Source organism: Sebastes fasciatus, chromosome 22, assembly GCF_043250625.1.
Source record: "Sebastes fasciatus isolate fSebFas1 chromosome 22, fSebFas1.pri, whole genome shotgun sequence".
In the NCBI taxonomy this organism is placed as follows: Eukaryota; Metazoa; Chordata; class Actinopteri; order Perciformes; family Sebastidae; genus Sebastes; species Sebastes fasciatus.
The window spans coordinates 5,696,628-5,714,736 of NC_133816.1; the positions used below are offsets into that span (position 1 = coordinate 5,696,628).

Sequence of the window (18,109 nt, forward strand, 5' to 3'; positions counted from 1 at the left end):
AAGGAACATTATTATGAGGCGTTCAGGCTCCCATCAGATCATCCTTGGTGCTGCCTCCTGTTTTTTCTCCTCCATGTATGGTGCATGGTTGTTTTAACCAACAGTTATCCAACTGGAGCTGTGGCTTAATAAATAATTAAAGTGGAGGAGGACTGAGAGGAGCTGCAGCTGATTTGCTGATGTCAGGCAGCCAGTGCAGCATTTCATGGTGCAGGGTGGAAACGCACGGTGTCTCCATCTGCCTCCGTCGGTTGCTCTCTACAGAAAACCTCACACATGCTGCAGCCAGGCAAGAAACATGCTGCCAACAAGTCTCAAGATTTGGGCTTTGTTTTCTGTGTCGCTCTGCTTCCTGTCGCAACCGGGTCATTCGAAGAAGGCTTTCCGATGTCCTTCAACATGCAGCTGCTCCAGGGAGTCCATCATTTGCGTCGGGTCCTCCTATGTCCCAAGGATTAGCCCCAACGACGTCAATTCTCTGTGAGTAAGCTGTGTGATGTTTTGCACTAAACATGCACACTGTTGAGAATTTCCCAGTAAAGAACTGGCAGCAGGGTTGCCTTTGTTACTGTAAAATTAACATTATGCTGTCGCTGAAATTTACAGCTTTGTACTGTTTGAATTTTTTTTTTTTTTATTAATTTCACAGTATTTTACAGTTAATTTACTGTTTAAAGATACATTATATAGCTGTTTTTTTCACCTTTCTTTTATATTATCTTACTGATTTGTTTTAATGCACTATTTAGGTTGTATTTTTTACATACAACATGTGTTGCCTAGATGAATAGACTTAGCAGGTTACAGACATAAGAATAGTCGCACTAAATACAATTAAAGGCACTTGTTAGGAAAAAGGCTATAATAGACTTGTTGACACTTTTCCCAAAAATGTATGTATATAGCTGGCTACAAGCACAGAATGCAAACCATAACAACATGTGAGTGAAGAACAGCTAATTCACAGATTTTACAATCATGTACAATGTACAAGCCTCACATGTGCAGATCAGGTCCCAGAATAAAAAAAAAATACTGCATGAAACTGTTACTGATGATACTTTAGACAGTTGATCAGCAGTAAAGTGCTGTTTTTTAAGAATGCATTATAGTTCAGTTGAAAAATGGCCTATGAGCGTCATTTAGCAGGTTTTCTTTTTTATTAACAGTAAAGCACTGTTTTTTTAGCAATACCAGGTTAATACTGTTGAAATCCTGCTGTAAATTAACAGCAATTGTTTACAGTGCATGTATAATATGCAGCAATATGGGCTTATTAAGTCATATCCCAGTTGTGCATAGCTGTATTTCTTATAATGTGCACCATAATTAATAAGAGCTGATGTTTGAAAAAGCAATGCAGTCCTTTTCTGTCTTCTCTGATTGATCACTTTTCAGCATCTGATTTTTGTTTTGCTGGCTCTTTATGTTCATCATTGTAAGCTTCTTTTCCTTTCAGGAGTATCGTCAATGGGACTTTCTCCGAGGTCAAAGAGGCAATGTTTGCTCACATGCCATCCCTCCAGCTACTGTAAGAGTACTTCAACTGCATCTCATTCCTCTGTGTTATAGCCTCTAAGATTTTAGGAGTTGCCCTTATCTTGTGTAGCAAAGGCTCCTATTGGGACAAAACTATGCAGGGTCGGATTGATTTCCAAACAATTTGGTCATTTTTAAAACTTTAATATGTCTTTAATGTGGGTGTTTTTAATATGGCAAGTGCACCAGGCTGTGCAGCCTATAGGTAGAGATCTGACAGTCTAAAGTTGCAATACACACAACAAAACCCTCATTACGCTATAATCTGACAACTATAATCTGACAACTATAATCTTAGCATGAATTAATCAATCATTTTAAGATATTGAAGCACACATATGTCCGGTAGCCAACTTTCTATTGTGCATGACTTTAATACAGATGCACAGTAAAGCATGTTTTAAGTCTGTTTGGTGCATGTTAAAGCAATTTGCAGGGCAGGTTTTAAAAGGACACCTGGAGAGCTTTCAGTGCCGTCCCATGCCATGTTGTAGAGGCCATCCATCTACTTTGTTGCTCCTGTACAATGATAGCTGTGATGCCAGCAGAAGCAAAGGCGTGGCAGATGGAGAGCATTTAACCAAAGTCACAACACACATGATGAGCTAGATACAGTACATGTTGCGCAGCTGCTGTCAGCTTACTATTTCTTTTTAAAAAATGTCCCTTAAAATTAGCTATTTTTACGAGATGATTGTATTTTTACATATGTTAGCCTACATCTTGATATAGTACAATGTAAATATCTGTGGTTTACTCCTCAGACACTGTTTTCGCATAGTTTGTTTGTTTGTTAAAAATGTGTTTTTTCTTGACATTTTTCCAGTACCACAGTGTACTGATAAAGGCGATAGAGTCCATAAACTATAGTGATATAATTACTCGTCCCACTCTCAAACTGGGCTGAGAGCATTTGGCTCTATTTTGATCACTGAATGTGAAATCACAATCTGAGAAATGTCATCTGTTTTTCAGATAGACAGAGGCAAAAAAAACGGTACTTTGTGTTGGCAGCCAGCATCTGTTAATGTGTATTTTATTATTCATTACAGGCTTTTGAATTCCAATTCTCTTACAACTGTAAGGGATGATGCATTCGCAGGCCTTCCACATCTGGAGTATCTGTAAGTTCTTCTATTTCTTTATCTGTATTTTTTTATCAAATAAGTGCAAATACATTCAGTGAATTTGTGTAATAATAAAACATGTTGGCTACACAACATGTGTACAACATTAATTGAATCAGTTGTAACTGGAATGAACTGCACACACTATCTAGTATAATAAAAGTCTTCTAGGAGTGTTGTTATGGGTATGAGGTTACTGTATGTGGTTGGATGTTGGTCTTTCAGAAAGTGGATGAGGAAAGTATTGACTGTGCGCCCTCTAGTGCTTCAATTTGTACCACAGAAGATTTGAACACAATCAATTTCCCAAAAAAGTATTTCAAATCTGTATCAGTATTGTTGCTGGGATTTGGGAAAATACTGTATTTTTTAGAGTTTATTACAATCCAATAATTGTAGTATGACTTCATGTTCTTTCACCACGAAATCCAACATGCTTTGTTGTTATCTTCCACAGGTTCATTGAGAGTAATAAGATGGAGACTGCAGCCAAATATGCCTTCAGAGGACTCAGGGACTTGACTCACTTGTATGTTCCAACCTTTAAGATCATTACCAAACACTGTTAAGTCTAATTTGTAATTTGCTGAGGTGATTTTTAATATGGAGCAATTTGACCATTTAAAGTGATGCTAAATAGTTCACAATTTTATTAGGATTAATGGTAACAGTATCAAACTTTAATGGAGATATATAAGATTGATATTGAGTTTTTATGTCAGGGTTGTCCAGACCTTTAAATATTACCTTGACTTCTACACAATATATGTGAATCATGTTTTTCCATTTCCTTGTAATGGAGTTATGATATTCTTAATGGGTGCAATTTTCTATATTGATTCATTGCGGATGTTTCTAGGTCTTTGGCAAACAACAACATTAAAGCATTGCCAAGGGACCTCTTCATTGACATGGACTCACTGATAGAGCTGTAAGTTTGCCCCTCAGTTAAAAGTTTTAGGAAAATAGTGCAATGTAGTCTATTTTCTTCTTCATGATCTGTATCCTGGATCCCATGCATATCTTATTCCTCTTCCTTTTCTTCTTCTAACGTGCCTTGTAGCTTGTGTACTTTTTTGATCTGCAATGACGTACAGTACTCCTCTTCTGCAGGGACCTGCGAGGCAATGCCTTTGAGTGTGACTGCCGTGCCAAGTGGCTGATGATGTGGTTGAAGAACACCAATGCCACAGTGTCGGATGTCGTGTGTGCTGGACCGGAGGACATGAAGGACAAGCGTCTCAATGATATGACCAGCCTGCACAACGAATGCATCTCAACGGGTGAGAAACACCTGAGCCAGCTGGCCTTGTCTCTGTTCTAGCTGGCATCAGTATCAAGCGACTCAACCGGGTCATCCAAAGAAGTGTAAAGAAAAGGAAAAAAGTGTTGTTTTCTCAGTTTATCCCATATATAATGTGGCTTTGCTTTTAGAATTGTGTTAGAATGTGGAGAATTTCAATTCAGAATGTGCCTTTCCACAGATTTCGTCCTCCATCAGTCCGTTGCATCTGAGTCTCTGTCTGTTGACACATTCAGCTATAAGAATGATGTCTATGTGACTATTGCTGCACCCAGCGCAGAGAGCTGTATGGTTTTCCAATGGGACCACATAGAAATGAACTTCAGGACTTATGATAACATCACAGGTACGACAATGCCTTAACAAACTGTCTCAGAATATCCTGGTTGTGTTTTACACTCATGCTATTGACCTGTTTATTTCCTTTTCCTTTCCTTCCAGGTCAGTCCATTGTTGGGTGCAAGTCCGTTGTCATCCAGGACCAGGTGTTTGTCATTGTGGCTCAGCTCTTTGGTGGCTCCCACATCTACAAGTTTGATGAGGACCAAAGCAGGTTCAGCAAGTTCCAGGACATTGAGGTGTCCAAGATCTCCAAACCCAATGACATTGAGGCGTTCCAGATAGGCTCTGACTGGTTCTTTTTGATTGCTGACAGCTCAAAAGCAGGCCTGTCCACCCTCTACAAGTGGAACGATAAGGGCTTTTATTCATACCAGTCGTTGCATGAGTGGTACCGCGACACAGATGCTGAGTTCTTGGACTTGGATGGGAAGGCCCACCTTATCTTGGCAAGCCGCTCACAGGTGCCCGTGATCTACCAGTGGAGCCGGAGCAACCAGAAGTTTGTCCTGCAGGGCGAGATCCCCAACATGGAGGATGTTGTAGCTGTAAAGCACTTCCGGATCAAGGAGGAACTCTACCTGGCTATGACACGCTATATTGGCGACTCCAAAATTCTACGTTGGGGTGCCAAACAGTTTGCGGAGATCCAGGCCTTGCCCTCACGAGGCTCCATGATTCTACAGCCGTTCTCTTTCAAAGACCGTTACTACCTGGCCCTGGGAAGTGATTACACCTTCTCACAGATCTACCTGTGGGATGATGAGAACAAACTCTTTGACCGCTTCAAGGAGGTGTACATCCAGGCACCGCGCTCCTTTACTGTGGTTTCCACTGACCGCAGGGACTTCATCTTCACCTCTAGCTTCAAGGGAAACACACAGATCTTTGAACACATCATCATTGACTTGAGCTTGTGAGCGGCTGTGCTTTACTGCCCATCCTGCAATCGAACGTCTTCCACTAAAAAGATACATTTGTGAAGGGAAAGTAAGGACCAGAACAGATTTAATAAACTATTAAATATCAATTCCTCCATTCGTTTCTGTCCCAAATGAGAGCTGGGTCAAGTGGTGTTTGGAATCATTTTAGTTTTGTGGCCTTGTACTATTATAGGTTCTCATGGTGTCTCAGACTTTTGGAGATCCGACCATTTCACAAAGACTGAGAGGAGTCAAGAGGGTGGACAATTGTACAAGGAGGCTGGTTTTCTCCTAAAAAATCAAGCTGACATGAGGAGGGAAAGATTTGAGATATAATTTGATCTATTGGGATGTATCTTTTGGTTAAATATCCCCTGTGCTTTTATACCCCCCAAAATATACACCAGGACCTGAGAGAAAAAACATAATACTCATTTTGTTTTGTTCTCATTTGGGGCATGGAAGAGGCGTGGTTGCTCATGTATGTGCCACTTAACTCATGTCCTCGTACCGTATGGTAATGTACAGTTTGTTGCCTTATCAGCACTGGGGTTCTGTGTTCTGCTGGGCCCGCAGTGCCTCCCTCTGGCTGTGATAAAGTATCACACCCCTTTGCTTTTTTTCCATGCAGGGAATGTCTTGAAAGCACAAACCTTTAATTATCTTAGCCGAGACCCCAGCCCTTAGAGTGTAGTTGTGAAGTGGAAAATGTTACTGTAGGTGCTATAGATTATATTGCGTACAGTAAAAAAATGAAGATGTGGTTTGTTGTTTTAGGAGGTGAAATATTCAGGACTGGATATAGCTAATGCCTTTTCAGACAATTACGTGAATGGAATAACTTTTTAGTCAAGAGTTTAGTGTTTAGGTGATGTCAGGGACATTAAGTTTGAAAAAAATAACACTAGTTGTTGGACTACTGACATAATTTAACTTTTTTTAAAATAAAAAAAGCTCCTTCCCACAGAAGTCAGCGGACTCGCATAAATAAATTTGAAAAACGGACATAGTTTGTTTGTCCAAAAATGAAGGAAACAAAATGTTTATGTAAATATATTCACTCAAGTTGAGAGGCTTTTTCCGTCTGTCACTCTGTTCTTACTAATACTGAATGTTGACTTACAAGCTACAAATGTACATAAAACATGGACTGCAATGCCACTACCTGTTTGTCACACAAAAACCTAAACGGATCTTTGCACTTACTTTTAAAAAAAAAATTAACAGCTTGCAAGAGCATGACATTCAAAAAAAGGGTGTTTGCCAACTTCTTTTTTAGATGAACCTAACAAACTCCGAAGTCTAAAAGTACTTCTGCTCATTAATTGAATGGTATTGCAATTTAAAAGAAAAAAACATAATGGAATATGCAAGCTTTACAACATGCAGATTCTTTTGTATAATTTTGTTTTAAGCATATTGAATGTTACTCTCAAAACATACTGTAATCATTTGAGTATCAAAATAAATGTGTACAAGTCTGATTGTAAGAAGTATTGTATCATTCACTGGTCATGATATAATGTGAAATTTATTTTACTGCCTTAACAAAGGCCATTGGGATCTTAAAGCTGCAACAATCAATATTTTTAATAAGGATATTATTAACTATGAATGAAAATATAGATTCAATGATTTTATTTGAGTTGGCGGTACTCTTTTTGGGCCGGAATCGTGTCTGCAGAAATCCCTTGAAGAACCAATATGTAATATATTTACTGTATTAAATCATAAGATGACCATGATATGTCGTCAGAAATTAAGGAAACATGTTGAAATGAAATACTGACTTCTCCAAAAACAATGATACAACCAATTCGTTCTCCCATGAAATTTCCATTCCGGTCCGGAACGTTTCAACATCCCTCTCTGGTCCGTGTGCAGCCGGTGAAGTGATTTCAACAAGTCTGCTGCTGGCCAGAGGCTAATGTGGTTTTGTCTAGAACTGTCTAACCCCCAAATTGCAAAAAAATGCACTGACTGCTATCATATAAAATCATATGAAACACTAGCTGTCAGTACTACATATTGCTCCTTTAAGGCTGCACAGCACATAGGACAAGTGCACATGGAAGAAGTTTGACTCCAGCAGGGCTTTCTTTTTTTTTGTTTTACTCTTCGACCGCAGCCCGTTTCGTCTTACATAGGGAGGAGCAAGAGAGAGAGTCAGAGTCGGAGAGAGAGAGTATCAGAGGGACAGACAGAAAAGGAAGGCAACAGCAAGCTGCGTTTTGATCGTTCCTACTACAGTGGGGGGGAGGACACCCTGCTCCAGTAAGTTTATATGTTTTATGGTTATTATATGTCTTCATAACGTTTACTCACTACGGCCAAAATACGTGGCGATTCACAGACACACAGCTGTGCACTTTCAAAGTCTGGATTCAAGGAAGGTGGTGAAAAGGATGTGTTTCCACGGACACAACACATGCGCAGTCTGCAGCCGCCTGAACGACTGCAGCTATGGTTACACTGCGCATGTGTCACAACTCCATCCTCTTTCAATAGGCCTTGGCCTGAATGGGGAAGTTGAACAAGTGTGCTACTCTTAAGTCATATCTAAAGACATGAAAAGCATTAGTAATTGTAGAGTTTCGGACTCTTTTGCGACTTTCCTCAGCAAATCCACTAACAAATATAGGAGGATGTTTTGGTACTAACTGTGTAGGTCTACCAGTAGGCCTCGAGGGGTGTAGGTCTCGTTTCAACATGTGAGCGTCAAACAACTAGTGATGGGAATTCAGGCTCTTTTTAGTGAGCCAGATCATTTGGCTCAGCTCACCAAGAAGAGCCGGCTTTTTCGGCTCCCAAACGGCTCTTCGTTTTTACCACTTATGCCTTTTATAATTCAGCCAACTTTAGTGCTGTTTTGACCTATGATTAGTAATGTGTGCACATATATCACTTAAATTATTAAAGGGACTGTTTGTAACTTTTTACACGTATAAATCTACCGGGTCGGTTTCCCATGCACGCTCGTATATGCACGCTCGCGTGAGGCTACGGCTTTCTGTGGACAAGTACCATCAGACTCCAACACAAACTACACGGAAGCACCAAAACCTCTTGGTTGTATCTAGTGAAGCCCAACTTGCAAAACAGTGTTGGCGGCGGTCGTAGGACGCGGGGGAGACCATAGCTTTGGTCTCCAGGGCCGGATTCTCTGCTGTACTCTGCTCCTCAGCTCGCTCCACCTCACGTGAATGCGCGCACACTACACACTGCAGGAGAGTTAGTTTAGCTCTGAGAATATCTAGTAAATGTACAGGGGACGTTTGTGTAGAAATAAATGCTGCAGCTCCTCCAGACCAACAGAGGTTTCCCGTGTCTTGTGAAGTGACGGAGCTCCGGAGAGAGAAACGTTATCGGCACCCGGTCGGAGACGATAACGTTTCTCTCTCGTTTCTCTAGCCAACACTAGGATCAGCAGTGATTCATGGAGAGACCTTTGTCTGGTCAGCTAACATTACTGCCAAGCAGCTGAAATGTAGAGTGATATTGTGGTTTTAGCTGACGTGTGTCACCTCACTGTTTTGAGCGATGCTCGTTCATGTCTATTTAGAGCGAGCAAGCGCGAGCCCAACGCTGACTTTCGTTCACATTCTAGTGAATTTTTATGCACCTATTTGTGCATCAACTTAAGGTGGAAATGTCTTTGTTTATGTAAAAGAAAACACAGCCAGGTCAGGTGACAATTCAAAATATGATTAAGTATAATGCAGTAAGGCTCTCTCAAATAATTACTCTCCTCCTGTAGATCAACTTCTCTTACAGTATTTAATGTGATCTCTGCTGAGTCAACACACACATGTAGGCATGATTTACTCATCCCTCCTCTTTTGTGCCTGGACTTTAATAGCTCGCACACTGTATGTGTTTCAGCAAGCATTTCTGCTTGTGTTCGAAACGTTCTGCACATTCAAAATATATCCCGCGTGTCTGTGTTCTCTGAAATTTCGAGAATAAAGTTGTATAAGGGGGTAACAATGTGGGAACCTATATTGTCGGTCTTTTTTTAAAGGGTACCTATTCTGTTGTTACGGGGGACCTACTGAACAACAATCTTGTGTTTGGGAGGAGTCAAAATAGAACTTTCACTGTAAGCATTTTTAAATACCGGTTACCTGTTCTAATATGAGCATGACCATCCTTGAGAGCCACACACAGGTATGTAGCCATGTAGATAGTTTCTGATTTTCCCTCAGGTTTGAGTTATCCACCATCTGTACCTGCCTAAATACAATGGTGGAAAGTTTTGTTTGGGCTTCTCAAAGCACTGAAAATGTACACTTGAAACATAATGACCATTTAACATCATCATTTTGTCTATTCACAGATACTCTGAAGCAAAGAAATGAATATCTTCACCCAGTTACAAGTGACAGTCCCTCCAAGACAAACACATCCCATAATACAATGTATTATTAACAACAACCTCAAGAAGCTCAAAAAATTATTGAAGGACAACAGCATTGCTCTGGCTTACCCCTGCACAGAGTGTAATGACTACATAACTCCACTGAATGCTGCTGTTGTACATCACAATAGGGATATTTTTACTTTCCTACTACAAGAGGGTGCAAACCCAAACGGTGCTTCCCAGGCTGGCTTGTCACCTTTGCATTATGTCTCACTATCCAAAGCACCAATTGCTTTTGTGAAGAAACTGCTTGATGCAAAAGCTGATCCAAATGGAGGGAATTTTATTGAACTACAAAGATTCACACCGCTGCAAATTGCCGCCATCAATGACAGAGACGATGTCATGAAAGAGCTAATTTCTGCTGGTGCAGAGGTAACATTGTTACTTGTCACTGATCCTGAACATATTATTCACAATGAAAAAATATCTCGGATGATTCATAACTTTGCGTCAAAAGGAGATGAATTATGCTCCAAGATCAGATATTTTTTGGATATGGAAATTGCTGTGCGAGGGGTATCACCTGAAGAAGTGTTCAAAACGTTTGACAGTCACATGCTGCTGGAGGATCCTCGGAACCATCTGACCATGATCGAAATGCTCTTTACTGTTACTGGGCGAAGTAAGGAGAAATATAGCCAGGCAAGTATCAAATGGCTAACGGACACTGAAAATGTGAACACGTACATTGCAGGTGCAGTCAGTCGCTTCCCAAACATCCCTGAGCGAGATGTAAGGAGGGCAGTTGATAGTTTACATGCAGTTTTCTGCACAATGGAAGACATACCAAATGAGCAAGCTTTGGCTATAATCCCCCAACTACTGAACCAGCTTTGCTCAAAAGAGAGACCTCATATAGGGGAAGATGTTCTGAAAACACTATATGTGATAACACAGAAAACAAAAGGCACAAATGGCTGGGATCCCAACTTTATTGAGAAGTTATGCAAGACAGTTGCTCCTTTTGTAAAGGATGAACACTCCTCTGGCATTAGAGTCCACACGTATGGCATATTCGCAAACTTGCTTTCAGTTGAACATGCAGCCAACATCTTTACATCTGTGGGGATAACTTCAGTGCCTGAGGACATACTGACATCTGCAGATATGAACATGAATGACAAGCTGAAAGAAGTCCTCAGACGACTGAAAAGTCATTTCAGCAAACCAAACTCAGAATGTGAGGATGTTGCAGCCTTACCTGGATCCAAGAAAAAGAAGAAAAAGAAGAAGAAAAAGAAGGAGAAGTCCGAAACAGTCACTCCTGTTGTGATGTTAACTGCAAATGTGATGCCATTCCACTGCGACACCACTATGTCATCAGTAACACACAAATGGCTACAAATCAGCAAGAGGTGGAGAGGGAAATTAGAGAAGCTTCTGAGCACTGATGAAAGTAAAGTAACCAGAATTGGCAGCATGATTTATGTGAATGATGCAGACTTCCGCATAGCGAAGGGAAGTGATGGTACTGAAGTCTTCTTGGGGCTGAGAGATGATGGCACTGAAGTTGCTATTAAGAGAATGACTAAATGCAACTATCAGGTGCTGAAGAATGAGGAAGGATTTCTACGACTTCCAGAGCTTGATCATCCATCTATTGTAAGATATGTTGATGCTGCGGAGGATGAGAACTTTGGATATCTTGGTCTTCAGCTTTGTGAATACACCTTGGAAGAATACATCAGAAATAATGATGGTGGTCTCCAGATAAAGAAACTTGTCTATCAGGTTCTCGAGAGTTTAAAGATGCTTCATTGTCAAAATCCTCCAATTCTCCACCGGGATCTCAAACCACAGAATGTTTTGATCGGTAAGACAAGTTAAAAATATACTGAAATGAAGGAATTCACTATCTAATATTAAGAAAAAAAACAATGTTTGAATTTATAATTATCATGCATAATTTTTAGAGTTTGTCTACCTGATTTGTCCTGCAGATGTTAACGGGAGGGCAAGATTAGCTGATTTTGGCATAAGTAGACGGTTAACCAAAGGCCAAACAACTCATCGCACAGGCAGTGCAGGAACAAAATGCTGGATGGCCAAGGAGACTTTAGCAGAAGAAGGTGACATACCATACAAGTCAAACACTGATATACAGGTGAGTTTTCCTGCTTAACAAACTTGATTGATGACTTGGTGAAAAATACTTCCTTAATTGCTAAAATGTTCTGTTCATTCTGAAGGTGGCAGGGATGCTGATTTATTATATCCTCTCTGGAGGACAACATCCTTTCGGCAATTCCTTTGAATGTGAGTACAACATCCATAAAGGGAGGTACAGTTTGGACCATGTTCAAGATGTGGTGGCTCAGGATCTCATTGAGTGGATGATCAATGAAGAACCAAAGAACAGACCTAAAGTGGAGGAATGCTTGAGTCATCCCTTCTTCTGGACCTCTGAAAGGTAAAACAAAAAGAAATGCTGATTGATTGATTGATTGATTGATTGATTGATTATTTTTATTTTCTATGGGATGGAATTGTTTTGTCGTTTGTTTGTTCTACTTTGGTCCAGAGTGAAATATGCCATAATTTGGGACAAATATTCATGGTTCCTAGACAATGTATCTTAATGACTAGTGATCCTCTTTCTTTTCATCTCGCCTCGGCATTAATTGACAATCTTGGTTCAGGGTGAAATGTGTTCATACCTAATGGAATTAGGATTCTGGGCACCATGGGTATCTGTGCCAAATTTCATTACCAGAGTCAGTAGGATTCATCCTCTGAGGACCATGAATGTTGTTATTACAGACATGTCTGAACTAACCGCTACCCTTCTACTTTTCCATAGACTAGCCTCTTTTGTACAGCCATGATGTTTAGCCCATAGAGGTCTAGGGATTATGGGAAATGCTGTTTGTTGAAGACCTCTAAAAAACAGAAATATTTGTTGTGTAGTTCACTCCATATGTCTAGAGAACGACCCAAATGAAATATCATTATTTTGCTAATTGTTCATGTTAGAAATGTCATCTTAATCCTGTAACAGAACAAATCTCTGAGTTTAATATGGCTATCTACAAATCAAGGACAGAACTGTTAATACTAGCCTAAATTCTGATATGCAGTAGTATCATTCAGGAACAACTCCTACACAGTAGATGCCAGTCCTGAATGGAAGTTCTTCTAACCTAACCTGTGGACCATGCATAATATTTTATGGAAGTAATGCTAGGTATAGGCATGCTAACGTTTGCAGCTTACTTAACACATTTAAATCCATTCCTCATAGTTTTGCGTTTGTGTTTCTGAGTATCAATCATGCACGCTGCTTTGGCATGTGAAGAAATCCAAAGCATACCAGGCCTGTCTTGACTATTTTTCAATATTTTCCATTTTCAAAATAATTATTTTTCAGGAGAGTTGAATACTTGACAAAGATTGGCAACAGGAAGGAGGTGGCAAAATATCGAATGGCTGATGAGGAACTGGTTTCTTCATTGGAAGAATGTGCCAGGGATGGATCCTTCAAACAGTGGAGAAATGAGGTGACTGCAACATAACAGCTGTAACTTTTTCATTCCAATTCTTTTCATTTTAATTTATGAGTAATTATTTTTGGTGTTGCAGTTTCCACCAGAGTTGGTCCAGAAGATGGATCCCAATGACAAAGCCTACCCAGACAACACACTGGCATTACTGCGCTTCATACGAAACCTCCATGATCACCAGTGAGTGAAAGGGATGCAGGGCCTTACAATGTACATAAATGGAAATCTTCACAATTAATAAAAACTGATACAATAATTATACACATTCATTGATTTGTTTTGTTTACAGTCCCGAGGATGCAGCCCAAGTTGATGTGATGATGATATTTCCTGATCTCTTCGGATGTGTTTACAAGTTTGCCAAGAACCGACGGTGGAATTCAGAGACCCCCTTGAAGGAAATGTTTCGAAGAGAAGACATCACCACCAGCTTTACAACGCTGTCCATCAGCCCTGATGAGCGTCTGGGTGTCCCAGTTCAAGAGTCTCAACCCAGTGACTTGAAGTGAAGTCAACTTCAAAAAGGATCAGGGACTTCAAAAATGACTTTAGAGTCTTATAAGCAGTCAGAGGAAAAAAGAAACGCAAACAATTCTGATGTGATGGTTTTTAATAGTTATCATGTCCAGCCAAGGTTTCATAGCAAGGCTTTAGCAGCACTAGGTAACAAGACTGCACAAAAAGGAAGTCCAATATGTCTTGACATCATCAGACTTATCATGAAAGGAAAAGCACAGGTGTTACTAATAACTTTAACATTGGCTTTGTTCTATTCCAGTATCCAAGTAAGCCATGACAGTCTGACAGTGAGCCAGCATGAACAATACCAGGACCCTGAAACTGAAGCAACTAAATGGAATTCAGCCATCATTCATTTTATTACTTGTGCTTTTCCTGCCGCGACAACACGTCTTCTGTGAAACACACCTATAAGGTTTTGCATGTTTATTTTACATAGTAACTATTTTCCAAAGGCTGAGAGTAACAATAAGTACATTTTCAGATACCATACTGTAGTACAGTTTTAAGGGACTTTAACCTCACTTTAGTATTTTTTATTTTGTGAGGTCTTATACTTTTACTTGACCATTATCCTTATAATAAATTCGAAATTCTACTTCTGCTACATTTATCTGATATTTGTAGTTGCTAGTTATATTACAAATTAATTACACACACATTTTCACAGATTGATGCATCAATATTACCTGAAAAGAGCCTTGAAATTGTCAATTCGTTGGAATGACTACTTATGTGTTTGATTTGCTTAAAACTTACTGCTGATATAGATTCATTGCTGTAATTATTTTTTATCATAGTACAATTTTCTTGTATTTTTCCATGACATTGCTACATTATGTGTGGGAAAAGAAAGTAAGGGAATATATATAATGAACTCTAAAATTCCATCCTACGTTGATTTCTTTCACGGATAACTGCTTGGACAAATCAAGTAGAGTTTTGAGTTATTTTAGTTTCTTGAGCTGTTCTTGACTGTCCAACGGGCTTTGTCCCATTTATACCTGTTGTCATAGCATTTCAGAAATTCTACCATTTCATAAATAAAGAGGTTGGACATTCATTCTGTTCTTTGAAAATACTGACTGTTGAATTGCAAGCTACAAAATGTATGTAAAACAAGCACTGCAATGCCACTACCTGTTTATCACACACAAATCTGAACGTACCTTTGCCTTTTAAAAAAACACGTTACTGCAGCTTGCAAGAGCATGACATGAGGGTGTTTGCCAGATAGAGAAACCTTACACACTCAGAAGTCTAAAAATGTTGGGGTGCCCCGGTAGTTCACCGGGTAGAGCTCGTACCATTAAAGCTGAGTCCTTACCGCAGCGGCCCAGGTTTGGGTCCAGCCTGGGGCCCTTTGCTGCATGTCGTCCCCTCTCTCCACTGCCTTTTTAATGAAGCAGAAATGGCAAAAAAAAAAAAAGAAGTCTAAAAGTGCTTCTACTCATTAAGTGAATGGTATTGCAAATTAAATAAAACAACAACTATATTGTAACTTTGTTTTAATCACATTGAATGTTACTCTAAAACATAAATGTCTTGTAAGATGTTTTGATCATGTTTATTTTAAGGTTATGGCACAACATTAGTTGAACATCAAATCTCCCCTCTCAAGATGAATTACTGTCTTAACTTTCTTGACTTCATTACTTTCAGAAAATACTTTGGAATCTTAAGTCTTCAACTTTGCAGCTATTAGTAATTTGAATGTTATATTAAAACGTATCAGGCTTTTTACCCTTCCCTCTTTTGCAGAATAAAACATATACATAATACTCATAACATTGTGTAGACAGAGCAGTGTATTAACTAATCTCTTAAAAGATCTCTGTGTAAATTTGCCACACCCGTTTATGGTACTAACAATAGAAAAACTGTTGGCAGAAGAATTTGTTCCAACTCAAACCTGCACTGCAGCTTCTTCTTCATTTCTGGGAAATGATGTCCTGATTATAATTGACATCAATTGATCTATTCATAGACAGGAAAAGTTCTGTTTATGTGGCTTAACTTTTTACCCTGAGAAACAACCATGTGTCCTGTCAGATCAGGCACTGAAATATCCCACTATACTATCTTTAAAATGCAAAATATAAGCAAGATTTAGGTAATGTATATTGAAACATCTTCTGTTTGTTCATTTTTTACCGATATGTTGAAACACAGTGGGGTCATATGCCAGAATGAAATGATTATTTACATGCCAATGTGCTTATTCATCCTAGTCAGTACATCAACGATCAGTCCAACCTGTTCTGCAACAAAGCAGTACACATTTCATCGGTGTAACTGTGAACAAAAGAGTGACACAGACTTAGTCAGTGAGAGGGATTGACAGAGACGAAGAGAAGGCGAAAGCACAGCAGCTTGAATTTTGTAGTTAAAGCGGACACCAGACTTCAATACTGTAAGTTTAGTTTCCAACATTTCTTTTTCATCTATGTTAAAAGCGATTTTCTCTAAAATAATGTGCATGTTTTCAATGTAGAACTACTCTTATTCATAATTATTTCTTCATTATCAGTGAAGACGGATATTTGATATCATCATTAATACTTTCTGAACTTACAAACACAAGATTTCATCATTGTACCTCCTTGTAAAACCACAGATTTCCTGCATAAATGTTGAATTGTGGTTGCCAGCCTGAATGAGGAAGTTCTAAATCTCACTAGTTGGTAAGGGACAGGAATGACACTCATACCTTTGCACAAGTGAGTCCAGTTATTGTTGTCATTATAATACAGAGCAAAAAGAAAAACAAAGTGCTACGACAATACATTTGCTAGTCATCTTAAACATTATATCATTAGCATTTGCAACATTCATATATATTCGGAGAGTGTCGTGTTGAGTTTTGATAGATGTAGTTCACCCCTTTTCAACATTGTAAGTTGATTTCTGTACAAACCTCTAATATTTACCTTAAAATTGTATAATATTGTAAAATAATAAGTGTGCTTAATTAACAGAAGAACATTCATGTAGCCCTACTCTAATTCATAATCCATTCTTATGGTTATATGATGTCATCATAATGAACATTTACTTACAAACACAATATTTCATCCTTGTACCTGCTACTTGGCTGAGGGGTTTGTGAATCACAGCCTCGGTGATAGACGTCACTTCTAGTTGAACAGTAATGTATGTAGCCATGTAGATGGTTTGTGATTTAGTTGCCCTCAGGATAGAATTATCTACCATCTGTACCCATACCCAAAAGCACTGAAAAATTACCCTTGAAAATGAAATAAACATAATGAACCTTAAATTGTAATGAAAGCTTTTGGCCGCTTGTCTAATGTTTAAAATGGCAACAAATGTTGTAACAATAACATCATAATTTTGTCTTTTTCACAGGTACTCTGAAGCAAAGAAATGAATATCTCCACACAGTTTCAATTCCCCCCAACAAAAACGCATTTTATAATACAGTGTATTATTGACAATAACACCAAGAAGCTGAAAAAAATACTAAAGGACAAAAACATCAATGAAGTTTACCCATGCAGAGTGTTGAATGATTATATAACTCCACTGATTGCTGCTGTTATAAATCAAAAAAGGGATATTTTTACTTTCCTACTACAAGAGGGTGCAGACCCAAATAAGACTTCCCAAACTGGCCTTACACCTTTACATTATGTCTCAATATCTGGAGCACCACTTCTTTTTTTTGAGAAACTGCTTGAAGCAAAAGCTGATCCAAATGGAGGGATTCCCATTCAGCCAGTCACACCGCTGCAAACTGCCGCCATCAATGACAGAGATGATGTCTTTAAAGTGCTCATTTCTGCTGGGGCAGAGGTAACATTGTTACCTTGCACTGATCCTGAACAGATTATTGCCAATGAAAAAATGTCTCAGATGATTCATAACCTTGCATCAAAAGGAAATGAATTATGCTCCAAAATCAGATATTTTTGGGATTTGGCAATTGCTGTGCAATCAGGGGGTCCACCTGAAGAAGTGTTCATAACCTTTGACAGTCACATGTTGCTGGAGGATCCTCGGACCCATCTGACCATGATCGAAACACTTTTTCATGTGCCTAAAGTGTTAAATGCATCTGAGTCAGATGCAGAAAAATACCGCCAGGGATGTATCAAATGGCTGAAAGACACTGGAAATCTGAACTCCTACATTGCAGGTGTAGTCAGTCGCTTTCCAAACATTCCCCAAGAACATGTAATTCTGGCCATTGCTAATTTATATGTAGTTTTCTGCACAATGGAAGACATACCAAATGAGCAAGCTTTGGCTATAATCCCCCAACTACTGAACCAGCTTTGCTCAAAAGAGAGACCTGATAATTGTAAAGCTGTTCTGCAAACACTATATGTGATAACACAGAAAACAAAAGGCACAAATGAATGGGATCCCAGCTTCATTGAGAAGTTATGTAAGACAGTTGCTCCTTTTGTAAA

At 39.1% G+C, this 18,109-nt stretch overlaps 2 protein-coding genes across 2 annotated transcripts; both read left to right on the forward strand.

Annotated features, from left to right (window-relative positions):
- The first annotated feature begins 93 nt into the window (after positions 1-93).
- On the forward strand, positions 94-5,298 carry lgi2a (leucine-rich repeat LGI family, member 2a). The gene is made up of 8 exons (XM_074624731.1): positions 94-480; positions 1,460-1,531; positions 2,592-2,663; positions 3,124-3,195; positions 3,526-3,597; positions 3,780-3,949; positions 4,151-4,315; positions 4,411-5,298. The coding sequence occupies exons 1-8, from the start codon at positions 206-208 to the stop codon at positions 5,226-5,228; spliced, it is 1,716 nt and encodes a 571-aa protein (XP_074480832.1). The 5' UTR covers positions 94-205; the 3' UTR covers positions 5,229-5,298.
- Positions 5,299-7,374: 2,076 nt separating this feature from the next.
- On the forward strand, positions 7,375-14,752 carry LOC141761374 (uncharacterized). Its single transcript, XM_074624730.1, has 7 exons — positions 7,375-7,505; positions 9,568-11,467; positions 11,595-11,758; positions 11,844-12,064; positions 13,022-13,151; positions 13,234-13,334; positions 13,444-14,752. Exons 2-7 carry the CDS (start codon positions 9,586-9,588, stop codon positions 13,661-13,663), a joined length of 2,718 nt encoding a protein of 905 aa, XP_074480831.1. The 5' UTR covers positions 7,375-7,505; positions 9,568-9,585; the 3' UTR covers positions 13,664-14,752.
- The last annotated feature ends 3,357 nt before the right edge of the window (positions 14,753-18,109 follow it).